At 36.4% G+C, this 21,630-nt stretch overlaps 1 protein-coding gene across 1 annotated transcript in view; it reads right to left on the bottom strand.

The window, feature by feature from the left end:
• Window positions 1-2,695: 2,695 nt before the first annotated feature.
• MCM6 (minichromosome maintenance complex component 6) overlaps window positions 2,696-21,630 on the bottom strand; it is a 44,915-nt gene continuing 25,980 nt past the window's right edge. Inside the window, exons 12-17 of the mRNA XM_065880463.1 lie at window positions 20,180-20,308; window positions 18,292-18,453; window positions 9,762-9,897; window positions 9,130-9,285; window positions 6,775-6,914; window positions 2,696-3,438 (exon numbers count right to left, since the gene is read on the bottom strand). Of these exons, the coding sequence (XP_065736535.1) occupies window positions 3,322-3,438; window positions 6,775-6,914; window positions 9,130-9,285; window positions 9,762-9,897; window positions 18,292-18,453; window positions 20,180-20,308 (840 nt within the window). The 3' untranslated portion in view covers window positions 2,696-3,321. The remainder of the gene's footprint in view (window positions 3,439-6,774; window positions 6,915-9,129; window positions 9,286-9,761; window positions 9,898-18,291; window positions 18,454-20,179; window positions 20,309-21,630) is intronic.

Raw genomic sequence — 21,630 nt, forward strand, 5'->3', positions numbered from 1 at the left:
TTTTATCCTTTTTTGTTAACCTGGTGTAATACACTGATTGATTTTCAGATGTTGAATCATCCTTGCAGCCTGGAATAATCCCACTTGATCATGTTGTATGGTCGTTTTAACATACTGTTGAATTAACTTTGCTAAAGTTTTGTTAAGGATTTTTGCATCTATTTTGTACATCAGGGATATTGGCCTATAATTTTCTTTTCTTTAGGTGTCCTTGTCTGGCTTTGGTATCAGGGTAATGCTGGTTTCATAAAATGAGTTTGGAAGTGGTTCCTCCTCTTTGATTTTTTGGAAGTGTTTGAGAAGGACTGGTATTAATTTTTCTTTAAATGTTTGGTAGAAGTCATCAGTGAAGCCATATGGTCCCGGACTTTTGTTGGGAGGGTTTTGATTATTGATTCAATCTCCTCACTACTAACCAGACTACTCACATTTCACATTTCATCATGATTCAATCTTGGTAGGTATGTTTCTAGCAGTCCACTTCTAGGCTATCCAATTTGTTGGCCAACAATCATTCACAGTTAACATCTGATTCTTTGTATTTCCATGGTACAACTTGTAACACCTCCTCTTTCCTTTCTGATTTTGAGGGCTTTTTTTATGAGTCTAGCTAAAGTTTTATCAATTTTATCTTAAAAAGAAAAAACCCAGCTCTTAAGTTTCATTGCTCTTTCTTCTACTAACTTTGGGCTTCATTTTTTTCCCCCCCTGAGATAGCAAGTTAGGTTGCGATCTTTGTTTCTTGATGTAGGCTTTTATCCCTATATACTTCCCTCTTAGACTGTTTTTGCTGTATCCCGTAAGTTTTGGTATGTTGTTTCCATTTTCATTTCTCATTATTTTTAAATTTCTTCTTTGACCCATTGGTTGTTCAGTAGGTTGCTTAATTTCCACATATTTGTGAAATTTTTAGGCTTCTTGCAGTTGATTTCTAGTTTTATACCATTATGGTCAGAAAAGATGCCTGATATTGATTTCAGTCTTCTTAAATGTATCTTGTTTTGTGTCCTAACATATGATCTATCCTGAAGAATTTTCCATGTGTGCTTGAAAAGAGTCTATATTCTGTTGCTTTTGGATGGAATGTTCTGCATGTCTGTTACATCCATCTGGTCTAAACATGTTATTTAAGGTCAGTGCTTCCTTATTGATAATCTGACTGGATGATCTAACCTTTTGATGAAAGTGGGGTACTAAAGTCCCCTGCTATTATTGTTTTGCTGTCTATCCTGTTAATACTTGCTGTCTATGTCTGTTAATACTTGCTTTATATATTTAGGTGCTCCACAGCTTTATTTGCACATTTTCTTTTCCATGTGTCCTAGAGATATTTCCATTTCAAACATCTTCATTTCCCTCATTTTAGTTTGCATAACTCAGAGCATTGCTATATCACAATTTATGTAGTCATTTTCTTATTGATGGACATCTGTTGGCATTTGGTTGAAAATATATTAAATTTATGGATCAGTTGACAACTTACAATATTTAAGACGTCCTATTCAGAAAGAAGTTACATCTGCTTACTAAACACTCGTCTAATTTTCTTCATGAAGATCTTATACATGCTCCATCATCCATTAGCCACTTAATTTCCCTGACAAGTAACATGCAGAGAAAGGGGGTGTGTGAAAAGGTAAGCACACTTATTCAGATGGGTAAAAACTGATTTTAGTTGTATTAATGGCCTCACTTTGCTTTAGAGCCCCTACTTTCACTAACGACAGAATTGGGGAGGAGAAGACAGATTCACCATAAAGGAACTCATCTTCCCTGGGCTTCACACTTTGCTTTGGTTCAGTATTTGATCAAATTGAAGTTCAAATTTCTGTCAAGCTGTTTCTCTTTTCGGAACCTCCTCACCCCATTTTCCTTATCAAGTTGGGAATCAATGCATGGAAGGAACTCTTTCTTGCCGTCTTCTGAGTTTTTACTCGTTGTTCTTCCTATCACCTGTTACTGAACGTCCCTGCCTTAGTCCATGCCTTATCCTAGACTCTCCTGTCTCAAGAGGAAGTCTGAGATCCTGTACACTGAAGTTTCCTTGTCCCAACAGGCTCTCCTACCTCCATTAATTAGGAACATAGTTTTCACAGGAGCTTATACCCTGCATCTGCTAACTGTGCAACTTCTCTATCCATTTCCAGTCTCCCTTACCCTATTGTACGCAAACCAGTGGAGAGAGGTTTGTATTAGTGAACTCAAATACCACATATAAACATTCCCCAACTGGCCCTGCAGGCCCCAGAATCATCTGTTGTCAAAAGCTGCAGCAAAAGGAAATGCTACATCATGTACATACTGATCAAAGCTAAGCCTCAGGGACTATTAATATCATAAACAGCAATAACTCTTTTCCTGGAAAAATGCCATAAAATTTAAGGGTGGTCTATAATATAGAAAATGACATATTGAGGACTCCCCTGGCGGCCCAGTGGTTAAGACTTCACCTTCCAATGCAGGGGGTGTGGGTTTGATCCCTGGTTGGGGAGCTAGGACCCTACATACCTCGTGGCCAAAAAACCAAAGGAAAAAACAGAAGCAATACTGTAACAAATTCAATAAAGACTTTAAAAGTCGTCCACATCAAAAAAAATCTTTAAAAAAAATGTATTTCCCTTAAAAAAGCAGTTAGAAAATAATTCTGAGACCTTACTCTTAGGATAAAAGTTATTAAAGAGTAATGCAAAAAGTCTAATAAACTTTTTATTTTCATAAACTGTCTTTAAAAAAAAAGAGAACTGGAATTAACCTTGGAAAGTCATCTCCAAGGCCTCTTAGCTTTCACACTAACAAATTCTTATAAGGACTCTCCTCACAGGAACCTACACCTAAATGTTTACCATAATGCCGTATTTCCACCCCTTTGCCCCAGGAATCAAGCAAAAAGGGAAAGACTCATATTCATGAATAAATGGAAGCAATAATTTATAATAGAAATAAAGCCAATAGACAACTGCAGAAAAAGTTATTTTGGTGAAAAAAAGTAGTTGGCAATTGAAAAATGTTATTTCTCCAGTAAGACACCACATAACAAAAACAACAGACCTTTTCCTACACATGAAAACAAAGGTCTCAGTTATAGAAATGACACACTATTGCAATCCAACTTTTTTTAGGCAAGAAGCACACTAAACAAAGGGATAAAACCTGCGTTGGTATAAAAGGAATGTGACATATGAGGCAATCAACTTGGTTCTTCTTCCTCAGTGTAAATCTTCCTGAATCATCACTCCCAGAAGCACTTCTCTGGCTAGTAGAGCTCCACCCAGACTCCATGCCAGAGGTGGAAGGCCAGTTTCTCTGGTTACTTTCAATAGCTCAATCTTCAAGCAAGTAGTTAGGGTTAACTACTAAGTAGGGATCTTCTTCATAGCTCTCACTTCCTTCTGTGGAGCCTTTCAATCCAGCTTGGGTGAGCTCAATTAGAACATGATCCTATGAAACACAAACGTTTGTCCTCAGTTCTCCAGCAGTATTATAAGAATGCTAAGATACACAGGACTTGGACTTGACCCTTCTTCTGAATGTTTGTGACTAACATTTTCTTTCATTTCCCCCAGAAACTCTCTCAGAAAAAGGACTATATCTTAAAGTCAATATCAAGTTTCTGCTAAGTCACCTTCCCATTAGGATATAGACTTTTTCATATCATAAACTTCTTTTGAAAAATTAAGAAATACATCAGTAAAACTGACGTTGTGATTTTAATCAGGTTCCCTAGCATATATATCAACTACTTATAAATATAACTTCAAAAAAGAACATATGAATTTTACAATCATGCAATTGTATAAAATCCTCTGATAAGTATGTTTATGATTCTGTTTATCACTCTGATAAGTGTTTAATTTCACTTAATATTACGTTAATTTTTAATTATTGGCCACTGAACTCTTTTATATACCATCCATTCATAATTTAGTTAGAAGTAGAATCTAAAGATAATAACAAGAAACAATTTTCCCTCTGACCTATTAACTAATTAAAAAAAGCAGAACATGCCATGTGGCTAAATAAACTTGATGACAGATTTGAAGCCATGATGTTAACTATAAGTCTAATACGTCCACAAATGAGAAAGGCTCCTACCGAAGGCCCATACAGAGGAACTCAGGAAATAGTGATGTGATCCTAAGAAGGTGGAAAAGTCCCACAGTATAAGCACTAATTCCACTAAGAGGGATTGGACACTTTCAAGCACTCACTCTATGTACTAACACACCTTCACAGGAAGCACATTTGATTAGCACAGTACAAGTTCCTTAGTCTTCTATACTGAGTTGGCTCAGGCAGTGAGTCAAACTTAAAAAAGTAAGCCCAATTTAGATCAGTTAATTTCACAATGTGTCCAAATGTGGATTTCTTGCGTGGACCATCTTATCTTACACTGATCCCAGGGCCACAAGGGAGGGAAGGGCTCGCCTGATGCAAACACATTGCCCACCACTAACTAGACAGACAACTCTGAGCACAACACCACCCCAGTTCAGCTTTATTTTTATACATATTATTCATTAAATTTTGAATGGAATAGTTCTTCCCACACCCCCACACCTGTAACCATAGACTCATCTAGTTCTATAGAGAAATAATTTTTCAGATGACAAACCCTGATATGTGACAACTATAATATTTATATAGTGAGCATTGTGAAGTCAACTGCAATCTCTGCCATTTGAACAGAAAAATTCAATCATTTAACAAGTATTTGAGCCCTCTATGACTTAGGCACCACTGTAGATTCTGGGGACACAGTGGCTAAAGAAAAAAGTCCCTGTCCTCATGGTGCTTGCATGTTAACAAGAGAGACAAAATAAACACCTAAATAAAGACTATACTGCCAGGCAATGATAAGCACTATGAAGAAACAAAGCAGGGTAAGGGGGTGACAGCAAGAAGGAGGCTATTTTGACTGGCCAGGCAAGAATAACTTCTCTGAGAAGGTAACATTTGAGCAGACCTCAGAATGGAGGATGGAATATGGGCAAAGAAACAAAGGGCATGTACAAAGGCCTTCATGCTTGGTGTGTCTAAGGAACAGTGACAAGGCCAGTGTCACTAAGCAGAACGGGCAAGGGGAAGAGGCTATGAAAAGAGGTGAATGAGGTGGGCAGGGGCTTGCTTGTGTAGGGTTCTGCAGGCCACGGTACGGAGACTGGATTTTATTCTAAATGTCAGAGAAGGACTAGAAGGAAGGGCACTAAAACAATTTGATTTGTTAAAAGATCTGTCTGGCTGCTGGGCAGAGAGCCACTTCAAGGGAGGACAGTTAGTAGGCACCCATGGAGGTCCAGGCATGGTGGCTTGGGTAGATGTGACGGTGGTGAGAAGAAAACAGAGAATACTGATACTGAAGGCAAGGCTCACAGGATTTGCTTATAAAAGGAGAGAAGTTGTGAGGGGAAAGAGAAATCAAGGAATCAAGGATAATTCTAAGGTGCCTGGCTTAAAGCAAATGAGTAAGTGAAACATTGCAAGGAAAAACTGTTTTGAACACATTAAGCGTGAGACACCTATTAATTTGCAAGTAGGCAGCTAGCTATATACATTAGCAATTTAGAGGACAGGTGAGAGCTGGAGATATAAATATGGGAGTCATCACAAATGGTTTTCAATTCATAGAACCAAATGAGATCACTTAGGCAATGAATATAAATAGAAAAGAGGTCTGAGGACTAAGCATAATACTTCATTTAAAAAGTGACAAGAGAAAGACTCAGGAAAAGAGAATAAGAGGATATAACCAGTGAGAAGGAGAAGACCCAGGAGAACATGGTGACTCAGAAGCCAAGTGAACAAAGTATTTCTAGAAGGAGTGATCCACTTTTTTTTTTTTTGCGGTACACGGGCCTCTCACTGCTGTGGCCTCTCCCGTTGCAGAGCATAGGCTCTGGACGCACAGCCTCAGCGGCCATGGCTCACGGGCCCAGCCGCTCCGTGGCATGTGGGATCTTCCCGGACCGGGGCACGAACCCACGTCCCCTGCATCGGCAGGCGGACTCTCAACCACTGCGCCACCAGGGAAGCCCAGGAGTGATCAACTTTGACAGATGCTGCTGACAAGCTGAATACTGAAAATAATCAACTGACTGGAGTAGTGAGAAGGTATGTATGTAATGGTCCTTTAAGAGAGTAGAATCAACTGCCTAGGGAAAAGTAATAGCATCGGGCAGTGCTACTGTGAGGTCAGTACTACTGTGACGTTGATAAGACAGCAGTAAAGAATTGTCCATTTGAGATTTGTGGTCATGAATTTAAAATAAAAGTGGGCACATGGTTGTATGCTTTTCTCCAGATACTTTTAACTGCATAGATATAGGTATAGAAAACGAATTAGATTGAACCAAATCTGGAATTTTGCCAAGCAAGTAATATAAAAGAGAATGAATGAAGTTGAAAGTATAAGAAAAAAGTGATCATGGGATAGATTTTAAGCTGGGTAATGGTGGAGATAAGAACATGAGGAAAGATAAAATGCAGAAAATAGGTGACAGTGGTCAGGACGCTCAAAGGTTTATGGTAGAGTGGAAAACAAATGTTAAAAACACACAAATAATAAGACCCTAAATTCACTTTACCAGCTTTAAGTTCTGCTTATTTTAGCAGAAGAAATAAGTCAATTAACTGTTAATAATTCTCTCTTGTTTTATACAATTCCTAATTCTGACTAGATCCTAATATTTCAAAATAAATGAACATCTAATGAACCTACAAAGATTTGAGGCATGAACTCCTTCTGTAATACCTCAGCAAGCTTAATTATATACATACATAGTGGGTGAGTCGATAAATGACTTTCTCTATGATTCTCTTTTTATTTATGAGCTCCTCTTCAGAATCTATTTCTGATTCGATTTCCTTCAAGTACCAATTAACAAGCTCACTCCTCTTTAAGGCCGACTCATCCTCTTCTGTAACAACAAAAAATACATTTAAAAAGGATTAAATTATCCTTGTAGCAAACTGTATTGCCAATTCTTGGAGTCTGCATGCACAAGATAATGTACAGATTAGATAACCTTCAATCTGTCAGAAAACATATCTGCTGAAATAAGATTTGCAATCTTCCAGCATAAGCCTGAAATATTACTTGAATTAAAGTATGCCTTACTTTATCCTGAAAAGAAAAATCTAAAAAAATATAGATTATAAGAAACAAGTTTTTTAAAGCTGTAACGATTTCAAAGTATGAAGGTGTTTCCTTCACCTTCTCATGCTTCACCACCTATGATAATCTGTCAACAGCAGTTGAAAGCATAAATTAGGAATGAAGTCACAGCAAGCAAAACTGCTTAAATACAACTATTCCTCTTTGGAAAGGGGAACACTTTATGGAATTGAGGTCAACCAAGGAGTGAAATCCATAGGTGTTCACTCAAAAATAAAAAATTACCCATTTATTCCAGCAAGGTCTATCCTTATTGACTGAACTACCTGTCCTTTAGAGTCCAGAACTCTAAATTCACAAGAAAAGTTGGAACCTGGCAATATTTTAAACTATCACAGATATAAAGTATACTAAAAGAAAACTTCATTTGTCTTGATTTTAGAAATTGCTAAAAAAATACAAAATCAAAATAGGAAAATTTTAGCTTTACTGATGATGTCTCTGAAAAGTTTTATTATGGTTGTACTGAAATTTCAGTGGTTTGTCCAAATGCTTTTGAGTAAGTAATCTCCTTGGTTTACAGTTTAAAGTTTTGCCAGGGGACTTCCCTTGTGGTCCAGTGGTTAAGACTCTGCACTCCCAATGCAGGGGGACTGGGTTCCATCCCTGGTTGGGGAACAAAGATCCCACATACTGCAACGAACCCACGTGTCCTAGAGCCCATGTGCTGCAACCAGAGAAGCCTGCGAGCGGCAACGAAGACCAAGAGCAGCCTAAATAAATAAATGAACTTTAAAAAAAATAAAGTTTTGTTAGAAAACAGCTGTCTATCTGAAGACTGAGAATTAATAACTTTCCTGGCTGGGTGAATAGCGTCTTTTTTCTTTTTTTAGGGAAAGGAGGAAGACCTAGAATTTATCTGTGGAATGCACTGTGTGGCTGCTAATCGTATCTTTGCTCCATTGATGGTTGGCCATGTTTAAAACTTAGTTGCATGAGAGAGAGAAAGAATAATGAAGTACAACGTCATCACAGGAATGTTTGCTCCCAAATCTTTATGTGAGAAGGGACTGGAACTAAAACCTCTCTGTCCTTGTTGCCCTTTTTACTGCCTTCTTTCCTCCTTCCCACTGGTCCACAGTTCCCAGAGGAATGAGGGCAGAAGCTAAAGGGCTTAAATCTTTTAGTAAGCTAAGACAATCTCTGATGGTCTCTTCCTCCGTCACAGTTAGGACACTCTGATGAGAATACGCCTGGAAGCCAGCATACTGACAGTCAAATAAGAAGTTTTTGATGGTTAATCACCAAATTGAAGTTTAAGTTCAACCCCTTGATTTAATCACTTTTCCTTCTGCTTTGTGGCTAATTACAGGTTGAGAAAACCTGGATAGCATGGTAAAGCAGTTAAGAACAGGAAGGGTAGTAATGTTCAGGTATCACACTTTACCTACAGAGAAATGAGGATTTTACTTCATTTCTAGTCTGGAATGTACTTGTGCTAATAGCCTTTTGAGTTTCAGTTACTTGTCTATGAAATATAAATACTCTAGGAGTCCATCCATTTTAAACAAACCCATTGTAAGGAAAAGTGACTTTGCATCTGTAAAAACATTTGTTAAGTGCGTCTTTATATATTATCAGATCCCAAATTCAGCTTCACAAATATTAAAATAGGCCAAGGACATTAATAAGAATGAGTCATAAACCTTTGACAATGAACTTGTGGGGAAATGTCTGGGCTGGTAGATATGCTGACATTCCCTAGTAGATTTTGTTTGCCAAAGTGAGCTTGTCTAACAGTTTCTCATCTCTTCCGACAAAATAACACAATCTTTAGCAATTAGAAGTTGTTAGCTGATTCACTTCGTCATAAAGCAGAAACTAACACACCATTGTAAAGCAATTATACTCCAATAAAGATGTTAAAAAAAAAAATTAGACAAAAAAAAAAAGTTGTTTATGTGAAAACAGCTTATGTAAGTGACTCAGCATGTGAGCAGCACTAAGTATGGCCTCACCTTCTTCCATCTTTCTGAGGTGAAGCACAATAAGGTTAGAGATTCGGCAGTATTCGGAGAAGCCCAGCCTTAAGGAGGCTTTTGGAACAGCATCTTGGTTCATGTCTTCACTGTGGCCATTAATTCCATTCACAGGAGCAGGGATATCAGCATGACCTAAGTGAAATATTAACTGTTTGAATCTTCTTTCTGTGCCTCCAATACTCCCCTATTAAATGTTTATAAATATACTACTTATATTTTAATACTAATTTTAAAACAACCATATAGTTATACTATTTAGTAATTGTACAAATAAATTAGAAAGTTTATAAATGCTACCAGTGAAGACAAAAACCCATTTGGAAGGGATGGGAAGATTGGGAGATAAAAGGATTTCATAATCTGAAAGTGCATTTGCAATATTAAGTCCACTATCTCCGTTTTGGTGTTTTTTCTCTCAGTCTTTCAAGCATATATATTTTATATCAACTAATTATATTTTAACTTAGAAACAGTTAATAAAATTCAATATCCATTTTTTCCCCTTTTGCTAGTAGACTTCACAACCATCAGTAAGTACATTTTTACCATGACATCTCAGAGAACATTTTGGTCCCTAACTCTAGAACAGTCATGAACAGACACCTCACCATGGATGCCATCTGGGCCCTCATCTACCTCCATCTGGGCATCTTCGTCTTGATCTAGATTGACATCAGGTGTTTCTACACGGATGATTGATTTATTCAGTAACCTGAAAGCTTCCTTCACATGTTTAGGCTGGACCTAAGCCAATCAAGATGAAGTAAATCAGTAAGCCAGTCTTTTTGATAAAACAAACAGACTTTCTCCATATGAAATTACAGTGGCATTTTGGTTTTCTCACATTCTCCCTCTACACAACATAAAATATGAGAGAACACCATAAATTCACCAGAATGGTTAAAAGGACTGACAATATTGAGAATGTAGACAACTTTCATTCATTGCTGTTGGGAATATAAATTGTTACAACCATTATGGAAAACTGATTTTCAGGCTTTACTAAACTGCACACATCTACAATCTATGACCCAATGATTCCACTCCTAGGTACACACCAAACAGAAATGTACGTATAAATACATCAGATGAACTAAAAGACCTGCACATCCCATAAGAACCCAAATTGGAACTATCCAAATGTCCATTAATATAAGAATGAACCAATCACTGTGATACATTCACTGATAGTTATGTGTATTTAACCACAACTGGGAGGGGAAAAATGGTTGAAAACAACCTAACTAACCATCAGGAAAAGTATGGTTAGAATACTATATAACCATAAAGAAAAAAAAAAAAAAAAGGTTATCCTCAGAGAACAGTAGCAGTGACTGTAAACAAACTGAAAGGGTAGCTCTTAGAGATGCTAGTAAGGAATGTTCAACTTCCTGATCTGGGTATAGATTACATAGATATGTTCATTGAAAGTTAACAGAACTGTACACTTGTGATTTGTGCACTCTCTGTACATATGTTTTGCCTCAAAAAAAAAAAAAGCCTACTTAGAAGAAAAATTACAAGTCTATTTGGGGGCAGGGGGAGACTCCTTTAAGTCCTTGTATGAATAATCAACAGTCTCTCTAAATCTACTCCCTTCCTAACGAGCTGAGCCCTATAACAATAGATAAACCCAGCAGAGCAGCCTTTTTTTTTTTCTTTAAATACATTACCACCTGCAATGAAACTTTAAGCCATTTGAGAACAGTCAATATCAAGACATATCCTAGTAAACTTACTGGTCTACAAAAATAAGAAAGAATACTTTGGAAAGAGAAAAATATCAAACTACTTATGGAGGAAAAATTAATAATCAAGGGTTGGCCTCAGATTTTCCAAAAGAACAAGTGATATCAGGATACAATAGAAAAATTTATAAGAAAAGAAAATATGAGCCAGAGGTTAGATGTCATTCAGGTAAAGACTACAAATAACCCTGTTGAACATAACACTCAGGGAATATTATTCCCATGAACTCATATTTTTCATCAAACCCTTGAAAAAAGGCCAATTTTCAATCAGCGAAGTGATAAGTTAGAAATCGTAACAAATTTATCTCCAATGATCATGCTTGCACATATTTAGCTACAAAACTAAGACTTAAACAAACGTGGGAATTAAGAGTGACAGAACAAAATGTAAATGGTATTATGTCCTGAAGATGGAGGGGTACAGGGAGACCCGAGAGATGGGAGTAAATTTGCTGATAGCCCCCAAAATGAGCGGAAGACGTAAATAAACATCTCTCCAAAGACATACAGATGGCCAAGACGCATATGAAAAAATGCTCAACATCACTAACTACTAGAGAAATGCAAATCAAAACTACAATGAGGTATTACTTCACACCAGTCAGAATGGCCATCACCAAAAAATCTACAATTAGTGCTGGAGAGGGCATGGAGAAAAGGGAACCCTCTTGCACTGTTGGTAGGAATGTAAATTGATACAGCCACTGTGGAGAATGGTATGGAGGTTCATTAAAAAAACTAAAAATAGAATTACCATATGACCCAGCAATTCCACTACTAGGCATATACCCAGAGAAAACCATTAATTCAAAAAGACATATGCACCCCAATATTCATTGCAGCACTATTTACAATAGCCAGGTCATGGAAGCAACCTAAATGCCTATTGACAGATGAATGGTTAAAGAAGATGTGGTACATATATACAATGGAATATTACTCAGCCATAAAAAGGACAGAAATTGGGTCATTTGTAGAGGCGTGGATGGACCTAGAGACTGTCATACAAAATGAAGTAAGTCAGAAAGAGAAAAACAAATGTCATATATCAACACATATACGTGGAATCTAGAAAAATTGTACAGATCAAACTTTTTACAAGGCAGAAAGACATAGAGAACAAACGTATGGACACCAAGGAGGGAAAGGGGAGGTGGGATGAATTAGGAGATTGCAATTGACATATATATACACTAATATGTATAAAATAGATAACTAATGAGAACCTGCTGTATAGCACAGGGAACTCCACTTTGCTGTACAGCAGAAACTAACACAACATTGTAAAACAACTATACCTCAATTAAAAAAAATTTTGCTGATTGCCTCTCACCTGTAACAGATGATAAATCAAGCCATGGATAAGCATATCTGACTGTGCAAAGGTAAACAGTAAAATATTATTTACTAAAATCAGGTGGTTGGGAGGGAAGGGAAGAAGAAAGAAGATGAAACATGATAATTTTATCACTTCATAGTAGAGAACCAATAGAGAACTAAGGGTACAATATAAAGTTATAATAATAAAAGTAACCACTGAAATAACTTTCTGAATCTCAGAACTACACATACAAGCAAAAGCAAAGTGACCACAAAATGAAAAATCATGTCAACTATAAAAAGAAAACAAAAACAAAACCAAAAACCCAAATAAACCTATCTCTCACACCAATAAATGTAAATGGGTTTAACTTACATGCTAAAAAAAATTTTCTTTGCGTCACAAAACAAAATCCAACTCTATGCTGTATACGTATATAAGACACACTTAAACTTACTCAGAAATGCCGAAAAATAGTAAAAAGTTAGGCAAAGGTATACCTAACAAAGAAAGCAAGGTGGAGTTCAGGCCAAAAGGCATAAATGAGACAAAGTTAGAGGGTACAAATCTCATGAAAATATATGTACCAGTTAAGAGAACAACAATATCAGTAAAATAGAATTTATAGGAGAAAAAAGGATAAATACAAAGAGACAATAACTATGTTGGTAGAGAAATAAAACCTATTCATAGGAGACTTTTCTTTTAATTAATTAATTAATTTTTGGCTGCATTGGGTCTTCGTTGCTGTGTGCAGGCTCTAGTTGCAGCGAATGGGGGCTACTCTTCATTGCAGCGCCCAGGCTTCTCCTTGAGGTGGCTTCTCTTGTTGCAGAGCACGGCCTCTAGGCACGTGGGCTTCAGTAGTTGTGGCTCACGGGCTCTAGAGCGCAGGCTCAGTAGCTGTAGCTCACGGGCTTAGTTGTTCCACAGCATGTGGGATCTTCCCAGACCAGGGCTTGAACCCTTGTCCCCTGCGCATTGGCAGGCGGATTCTCAACCTCTGCACCACCAGTGAAGTCCCCATAGGAGACTTTTAACTTTCAATCTAGAAGACCTATGTAACCTAATAAGGTAACCTCCCCCTTCACAGATATATAAAATTATATACACTGTAAACAGAGACTAGGTCTTCTATTGAAGTACTCATGGAACACTTATGGAAATGGGCTCTGGGCTACAAAGCATCCAAAAACCAAATTCCAAAATACCAAAAAACTAAATGAGAAACATAGACATCATTTTCTAATCACAATGCAGTAAAATTAAAACAAGCAACCAAAAAAACACATTTTAACTGGATATTATTAAACTCTGAAACAACTCTTGGTAGTGGATACTTTTCTAGGAAAATGTAGCTTACCAAAACTGACCCAAGAAGAGATAGAAAATCTAAACAAGACTGACTTCCATGGCAGAAATTAAGAACCATGCACCCAAATTGTATACACTAGACCCAGAGAGTTTTACTTGAGAATTCATATCAGTAAAACAGCAGATAATTTTAATGCAATAGAAAACCATTCTAGAATAGAGAAAAAAGGGAAAAACTTTCAAAAATGTAAATGAAATAACCACGATAATAAAACAGACTGCAAAAACAAATGGAATCAATGTTTTTTATGAGTACTGCTTTAAAAATTCTAAGTAACAGCAAACAGAAGCCAAATGCATTCAAAAAGTGGGATTTATTCCAGGAAGGCTTGACATTAGAAAGTCTATTAATTTATTTTTCATTTTAATAGATCCAGGAGAAAAAAAAATCATGATTAACTCTATATACACTAAAAAGACAACTGGCCAAAAAAAAAAAAATCTTCTTGATAAAAATATTCAAGACATAATAAGAAATGTATAGTTCCTATTGATAAAAACACATCGTATCTCAGCCACAGAGCCAATTAGGAACAAGAAAAAAATGTCCAATGTCATAATTATTAGACATTGTATTACAACAGCAAAAGTAAATTAGTGGAGAATATGGGAAAAGATTAAGTTTAAAAACTACTACAAACAAAAGGTATCAGTATGGTACAAAACTAGCATATAGAAATCAATAGTTCATATATACAAGCAACAACCAGTTAAAATATAAAATGAAAAAAGTCTACCTTCAATACCCACAAAAATAACAAAATATCAAGAAATAAATTCAACAAGAAACATGCAAAAATCATATGAACTTTAAAACCTATTGAGTGAAACAAAAGACATATGTGGAAAAATCTAGAAACAATAAATGCTGGAGAGGGTGTGAAGAAAAGGGAACACTCCTGCACTGCTGGTGGGAATGTGAACTAGTACAGCCACTATGGAGAACAGTATGAAGGTTCCTTAAAAAACTACAAATAGAACTACCATATGACCCAGCAATCCCACTACTGGGCATATACCCTGAGAAAACCATAATTCAAAAAGAGTCACATACCAAAATTTTCATTGCAGCTCTATTTACAATAGCCCAGAGATGGAAACAACCTAAGTGCCCATCATCGGATGAATGGATAAAGATGTGGCACATATATACAATGGAATATTACTCAGCCATAAAAAGAAACGAAACTGAGCTATTTGTAGTGAGGTGGATAGACCTAGAGTCTGTCATACAGAGTGAAGTAAGTCAGTAAGAGAAAGATAAATACCGTATGCTAACACATATATATGGAATTTAAGAAAAAAAATGTCATGAAGAACCTAGGGGTAAGACAGGAATAAAGACACAGACCTACTGGAGAACGGACTTGAGGATATGGGGAGGGGGAAGGGTGAGCTGTGACAAAGCAAGAGAGAGGCATGGACATATATACACTACCAAACGTAAGGCATAGCACACGGAGATCAGCTCCCTGCTTTCTGACCACCTGGAGGGGTGGGATAGGGAGGGTGGGCGGGAGGGGGACGCAGGAGGGAAGAGATATGGGAACACGTGTATATGTATGGCTGATTCACGTTGTTGTGAAGTGGAAACTAACACACCATTGTGAAGCAATTGTACCCCAATAAAGATGTTAAAAAAAAAAAAAAGACATAAGTGGAAAGATAATGAGGTCTCTGGTACTCAGAACTGTTAATGAATGTTTGCTTTTCTCATTCTAGACACCTGAAAGGAAGGCACTGCTTTAACCTCTTGAACTTAGGCATGGCCGTGTTAATTCCTCTGACCAATGAAATGTGACCAGCAGTGTCACGTCATTTCTAGATAGAAGGTTAAGAAATGGCATATGATTCACCTTGTCTTTTCTGTCTTCTGTGATCATGGAAGTGTATGTCAAGAAAGAACCTTTACATCAGCCTGAATTTCTGAGCGATGTGAAGTGCAGAGCCTCTGGGTAACATAAATGAACATGAAGTATGAGCAAAAAAATGTAATTGTTTCTGTTTTAAACAGCTAAGATTTTTATAGTGGCATAATCTAGATTCTAACCGCTATTATGCTTTCTTAGACAGAAAAAATCATCATAGAGAAGTCAATTCTCCATATTAACATATAAATTTAACATGTTCTCAATATCAATAATTTTTTGGGGGGTATACTATTTTTATTTTATTCATATTTAAATTTCACCTCAAATACTGAGCTCAAGTATATGCTGGCCCTATGTTCAGATTTTTGAAATAAAGATAAATGGACAGATAGCTTTAAGGGTGAATGTATTTCATATTTCACAATATATTCAACAATTAGGAAAAATCTAGGGGGTGGTATAATTATATACCTTTATACATTTAGTAGCACAAGTACAGGGAAAAGCCATGCAACTGGAGGAAAAACCCATTTCAGGGCTGAACAGAGAGGTCCTTGAAAGCCAACAGAATCTCCCCTTGACTTCAGACAAACCAAGGAGTCTGTCAGTATACAAAAACCACTGAATTCAGGAGCAATAGGATAGGTATTAAGGAATTGGTTCTTGCCAATCAGGATTATGTGGGCCAGTCTGAAGTGAGCAGAGGTGGCTGGAGGCTGGAAATGTTGTAGCTCAAGTTCAGAATCTGTAGATTAGAACAGCAGTCTAGAGACAGAATGGTTAGTGCTTTGTTCAAAAATTCCTGGGTTTTCCAAACAAGTTCCTAGGATGCTTTCCTCAAACAGTGAATATCAATCATCAATAAAAACCAAAACAAAACAAAGCCAGCTGGCTATTAAGTTCACAACAGCCAAAAGAGAACAATGCAGTGGAACATGCATTGGAACAAAAGTACAACAATGCAGTGGAACAAAAGAGAACATTTAAAATATCGTGGTACTAATGCAAGAGGAGGCTAAGACAGCACAGGAACAGAATTCAGGAAGAGATCCTAACAAACACAAGAATTTAATATATAATAAAAGCATACCAAACCAGTGTGGAAAAGATGGATTGTTCAGTAAGTGGTGTTGGAACAACTAGGAAACTAGCTGAAAAAGATTCAACTGATTTACACCTCACATCTTACAGAAGGATAAATACCAAATGTTTGAATGATTTAAATACAAACAATGAAACCATCTAAATGCTTGAGGAAATCCTGAGAAAATTCTTTTATAATCTTAGAGTGGGGGAGGCCTTTCTAATAAAACAAAGTAAAAAGTGAACAAAGAATATGATCATAAAAGGAAGTAGAAATGGCTCTTAAATATATGCAAAAACACTCGATTTTATTCAGGAACTGCATCTGTGTATATATATATGCATATTTATTTTATATCATATGCATTTACTACCTACTGAAAAACCAAAAGAAGGAAAGAAAAATCTGTTAGAAATTCTCCAAGACACGTCAGTTCTACGAAATTCATTTTAAGAAACATTACAATGAAGAAAAAAGAAAAGGTACAAATGTTAGTATGGTTTTTAAGAATTCCCCTCCATCATGGCTTATTCTTTCTCTACAGATTCCACTATATTCCTCCCAATACCCTTCACTCTAAACTTTCCACCTTCACTCTAAAAATGCCTACCAAAATTCTATACACCCTTCAGTGATCCAGTTTAAATGTTGGCATCTCCCCAAACCCTCCACCTTTGTTATGAAATAATTCATTGATCTCTGTACTCTTTGTTGATGACACTCTATCTAATATCCTCTCTCATATTTCACATGCTTAATTAAACATATGTCTTGCTCCTACCAAACTATCAGCAATGGAAGACAGGGGCTCTTTTATTCATCTCCTAACTTACAAAGATGTCCACTAAATGTCAGGAGAATCAAAGAATAACAAGTAAGACAGTGTGGAAGTATTTTGTAAACAGTAAAGCACCACATCAGAGAATTTGAAAAATTAGACAAAAGGAAAAAAGCCAAAAAATGAAATCTATGAGATAGAAATGGTGAATGAAGTAAGAACAGTGGTTACTTCTGGGGAAGGAAGGGTGCAAGGGAACTTTTTAGGATGATGTAAACCTTCTATGTTACGAGCTGAGTGGCCACAAGGGTGTATGTAAAAAGTCAAAGCTGTACATTTTTCTCTATGTGAATTATACCTCAATCATACTATTAAGAAAAATAGCCAAACTCCTTCCTCAAACAAAATCTTACACTGTCTAAAATATAAAGCTAGATAAAAGCAGGGCTTGTTTGCTTGAAGCAGAGATGAGGGCATCCTTCCACTCTGCAACCCATTTACGCCCTAAATACCCACTGACATGTACCTGTAGAACCCAGGGCTCAAAGAACAATTTAATATACATATGTTATACAAAGGAGAATTCCCTTATTAGGAGACTGGAGGCTACATTATCATATCTGTATCCCCTGCCCACAGGCCTAGCACATTGTAGGATTTAAACAATTTTTCCTTGAATGAACGGCATTAATCTTGAACTCACCTCTATATGTATGTACTCTATGTCATGATTATCTCATTATCATTAATCTAACTACTACATTCAATAAATGGTTGACAGCAACATTCTTCAAGGGGAAAACCCCAGGGTCAGGGGTCATGTATCCTATGAGCACTCAATAGTCATATAAAAATAAATCTGCAGCTAATGCTAGTTATGTCCTATACCAAACATAAAAACAGCTTGTAAGCCAACAAATCAATTTCTCTTTCCCATTATGTTAGAGTGACTTTGATACCTCATCACAGCAGTGCATCCGAGCCATTGCTTCAGAGAGACGGATCATGCTCTCAAGCTGTCGCACTGTAATCCTCCATGAAGACTTGGTTACTCCAGAACCATCCCTCTGGCGGAGGCGTTTATACTGTTCCACAATGAAGTCCTCCGACTCTTTAGAAATCTGTTCCAGAATATCAGTGAAGTCAGAGCATTTCTACTTAATGGGAGCACCTTTAAACATTAAGTTTAAGAGCCTCCCAGGTGAAGATACTCTGGGGGAACTAAGAAGGTCAAAACTTTGAAACCAATGACAAGAAATTAATACTGAAATGCCTTTCAAAAGAAACTAATACAAAGGAGGACTATGAATTCCATGTACTAATTTTATGAATAGGAAGACAGTAGAGTTAGTATTTAAGCAAATGACCATTTCTAAACAATGTATACTTTTATACCCAACATGCCAAAGCTCATTAAACAAATTACTGCTCAGGCTATTCTTGAGGCTCAGTTAATTAACTTATGCAGTCTTTGGGAAAAAGAAAAGTCAATATATAGAATACTGCCCCCTATCAGTGGGTTCACGTTCTGTGGTTTCAGTTACCTGTGGTCACCTGAAGTCTGAAAATATTAAACAGAAAAACCCAGAGATAAACAATTTATAAGTTTTAAATTGTGCACCATTCTGAGAATTGTGATGAAATTTTATGCTGTCCAATGTCCCATCTGGGACAAGAATCATCCCTTTATCCAGTGTATCCACACTGTATATGTTACCTGCTTATTAGTCACTTAGTAGCCATTTTGGTTATCAGATCAACTGTTAGGGTAACATAGTGCTTGTGTTCAAGTAACCCTTATTTTACTTAATAATGGCCTCAAAGTGCAAGAGTAGTAATGCTGGCAATTCAGATATTCTCTTATTGTGCCTAACTTATAAACCGAACTTTATCACAGGTATGTACGTATAGGAAAAAACATTGTACGTATAGGGCTTGGTACTATCCGTGGTTTCTGGCATCCACTGGGGGTCTTGGAACATATACCCTACTGTATATATACCTTATTATTAGTTAAATAATAACAACAAAATGAGGCATACTAAAGAATACTGTTTTCCAGAGCAAGGAACTAAGCATATTAAGGAAGCATGCCAAAGTCAAGAGGGACCAGCGTAGTCATGGAGAACAAATGCCTCTGCAAACAAAAGTGCTTTACCCTTCCCTTGGGACAGTGAGAGTCAATCCCAATATTAAGTGAAGGTGATAGATAATTAAAATCTAAGCATAACTCCCAAAAGTCAAGCCAGAAAGAGTGTAAAAACCTCAACCAGAATCAAACAATTTTTTTTGTACTCTACTTTAGGAAAATGTCAAAAAAATATGCATTATGGAGGTTTATCTTAAAAATAAATGTCCAAGTGAGCACCCTGGATCCTATATTGTAAAAGTTACTCATGTTCATTACAATAACCTAGAGGAATATAAGCTTTCCTCAGAGACAGATTTGAGAGCATTCAGTAGACTACTGATTTAAGCACATGCAGTTTTAAGATTGTTAGGAATAATGGTTGAAATAAAAGGATATCCTACTTTATTTGGTTATTTAAAACTGTTCACCCATAAAAATCTTTTTATTATACCTAAAAAGTTAAAGAAATGGAATTTTTCAGACTTTTAAAAAATTCCCTTTCTCAAGTCTCTCTGAGGAAACAAACTGTTCTCAAAAAAAACCAAAAACAAACCAGAAAACCCAAACTAAAATCAAACCAACCAACTAACCAACCAAATGACCTTAAAAAAACACCCAAACAAGTCAGGTTCAGTTAATTTCCATACAATGCTTTTGTTTAAATGCCACTTTCATATACTTATTATGCCCAATTACAGTACAAAAGGGCAGGTTACCTTGGGCTTAAACTGTCTTGCAAAAAGAAGATACCGCCTGATATCATCAAGGGAATACACACGATCAATTGATTCTTCAATTCTTGAATGCAAGTCTACTATTCGCCTGGCGATAGCATAGTCTGTAACCTAATTCAAAATAAGAAAGTCATTTTAATCAGTTATAGTAATATCCACTCCAGACTATCCCAGGCATTAAGAAATTTTTTATAGCTAACAACAAGCTCTAATATGCCACCATAAGATGTATTAATGGGTTCAAATTTCTGACGAAAATTTAGTACCACATCCAAAATCAAAAGTTTAAATGTATACCTTTGCCCTACTCTAAGACTATTCCTGAAGGAATTTACTGACTTTATTATGGCAGAAACAAGATTTCTAGGGCCCTAAGTGTGTCTAGAAGCATTAATTCATGCAACCCTCACAAAAAATTTTTTAGGTAGATAATTATTACCCCCACTTTACAGATGAATAAATTGAGGCCTGGAAAGATTAAGTAACTTGTCCACACAGTTAGTAATAGAGCAAGGATTTGAAGAGTCTAGTTTCAGAGTCCATCCTCTACATTACGTTGCCGCTTATGAACATACGAATGATGATCATCACAGAACCGTTATTAACATTGAAAAAAATAAAGTCACACTAAAAATATGCAATACTCTCAAATAGTACAGAAAAAAAAAAAAAGTAGAGATACACAGCAAATGGTAAAGCAAATGGGGCAAAAAGTTCATGTGAACTGAATAAAGGGTGTATGAGTATTATATGCACTATTATATTTCCTGCAACTTTTCTGTAAGTTTGAAATTATTTGTAATTAAAAAGCTAAAAAACTAATTTAGTAAATTATATATAGACAGAAATATATGAAAATCAGACAATGCCCAACAATGGCGGGGAGGGGACTGGGTTAAACATTTATATAGATTTGTGAAGGAAAAGAACCAAACCCAAACATAAAAAACGAAAACCCTCTAAACATTCTCATTAATGGCAGGCAAATTTTATCTAGATGAATTTAAAATTTTGCTGTAAGCAAGAGGTATGCATTGTACCTAATGTACTGTAGGACCTCCATGTTCAGCAATTAAAAGTACAGTACAACATGACCTTTTACAGAAGGTCATTTTGTACTTCTGTGCACATCTGAGATGTGCAATGTTGTTAAATATTTAAGTCTAAGTATAAATAACTCTAATACTGATATGTTAGAATGTAAGTAAATCTGCAGTTTTTAAAAAAAAAATTTTTCTTTTATTTCTTTATTTATTTATGGCTGCATTGGGTCTTTTTTGCTGCGTGCAGGCTTTCTCTAGTTGCAGCGAGAGGGGGCTACTCTTCATTGAGGTGGCTTCTCTTGTTGTGGACCATGGGCTTTAGGTGTGCGGGCCTCAGTAGTTGTGGCTCGTGGGCTCTAGAGCAGAGGCTCAGTAGTTACGGCGCATGGG

This window comes from Phocoena phocoena, chromosome 7, assembly GCF_963924675.1.
Source record: "Phocoena phocoena chromosome 7, mPhoPho1.1, whole genome shotgun sequence".
Lineage (NCBI taxonomy): Eukaryota > Metazoa > Chordata > Mammalia > Artiodactyla > Phocoenidae > Phocoena > Phocoena phocoena.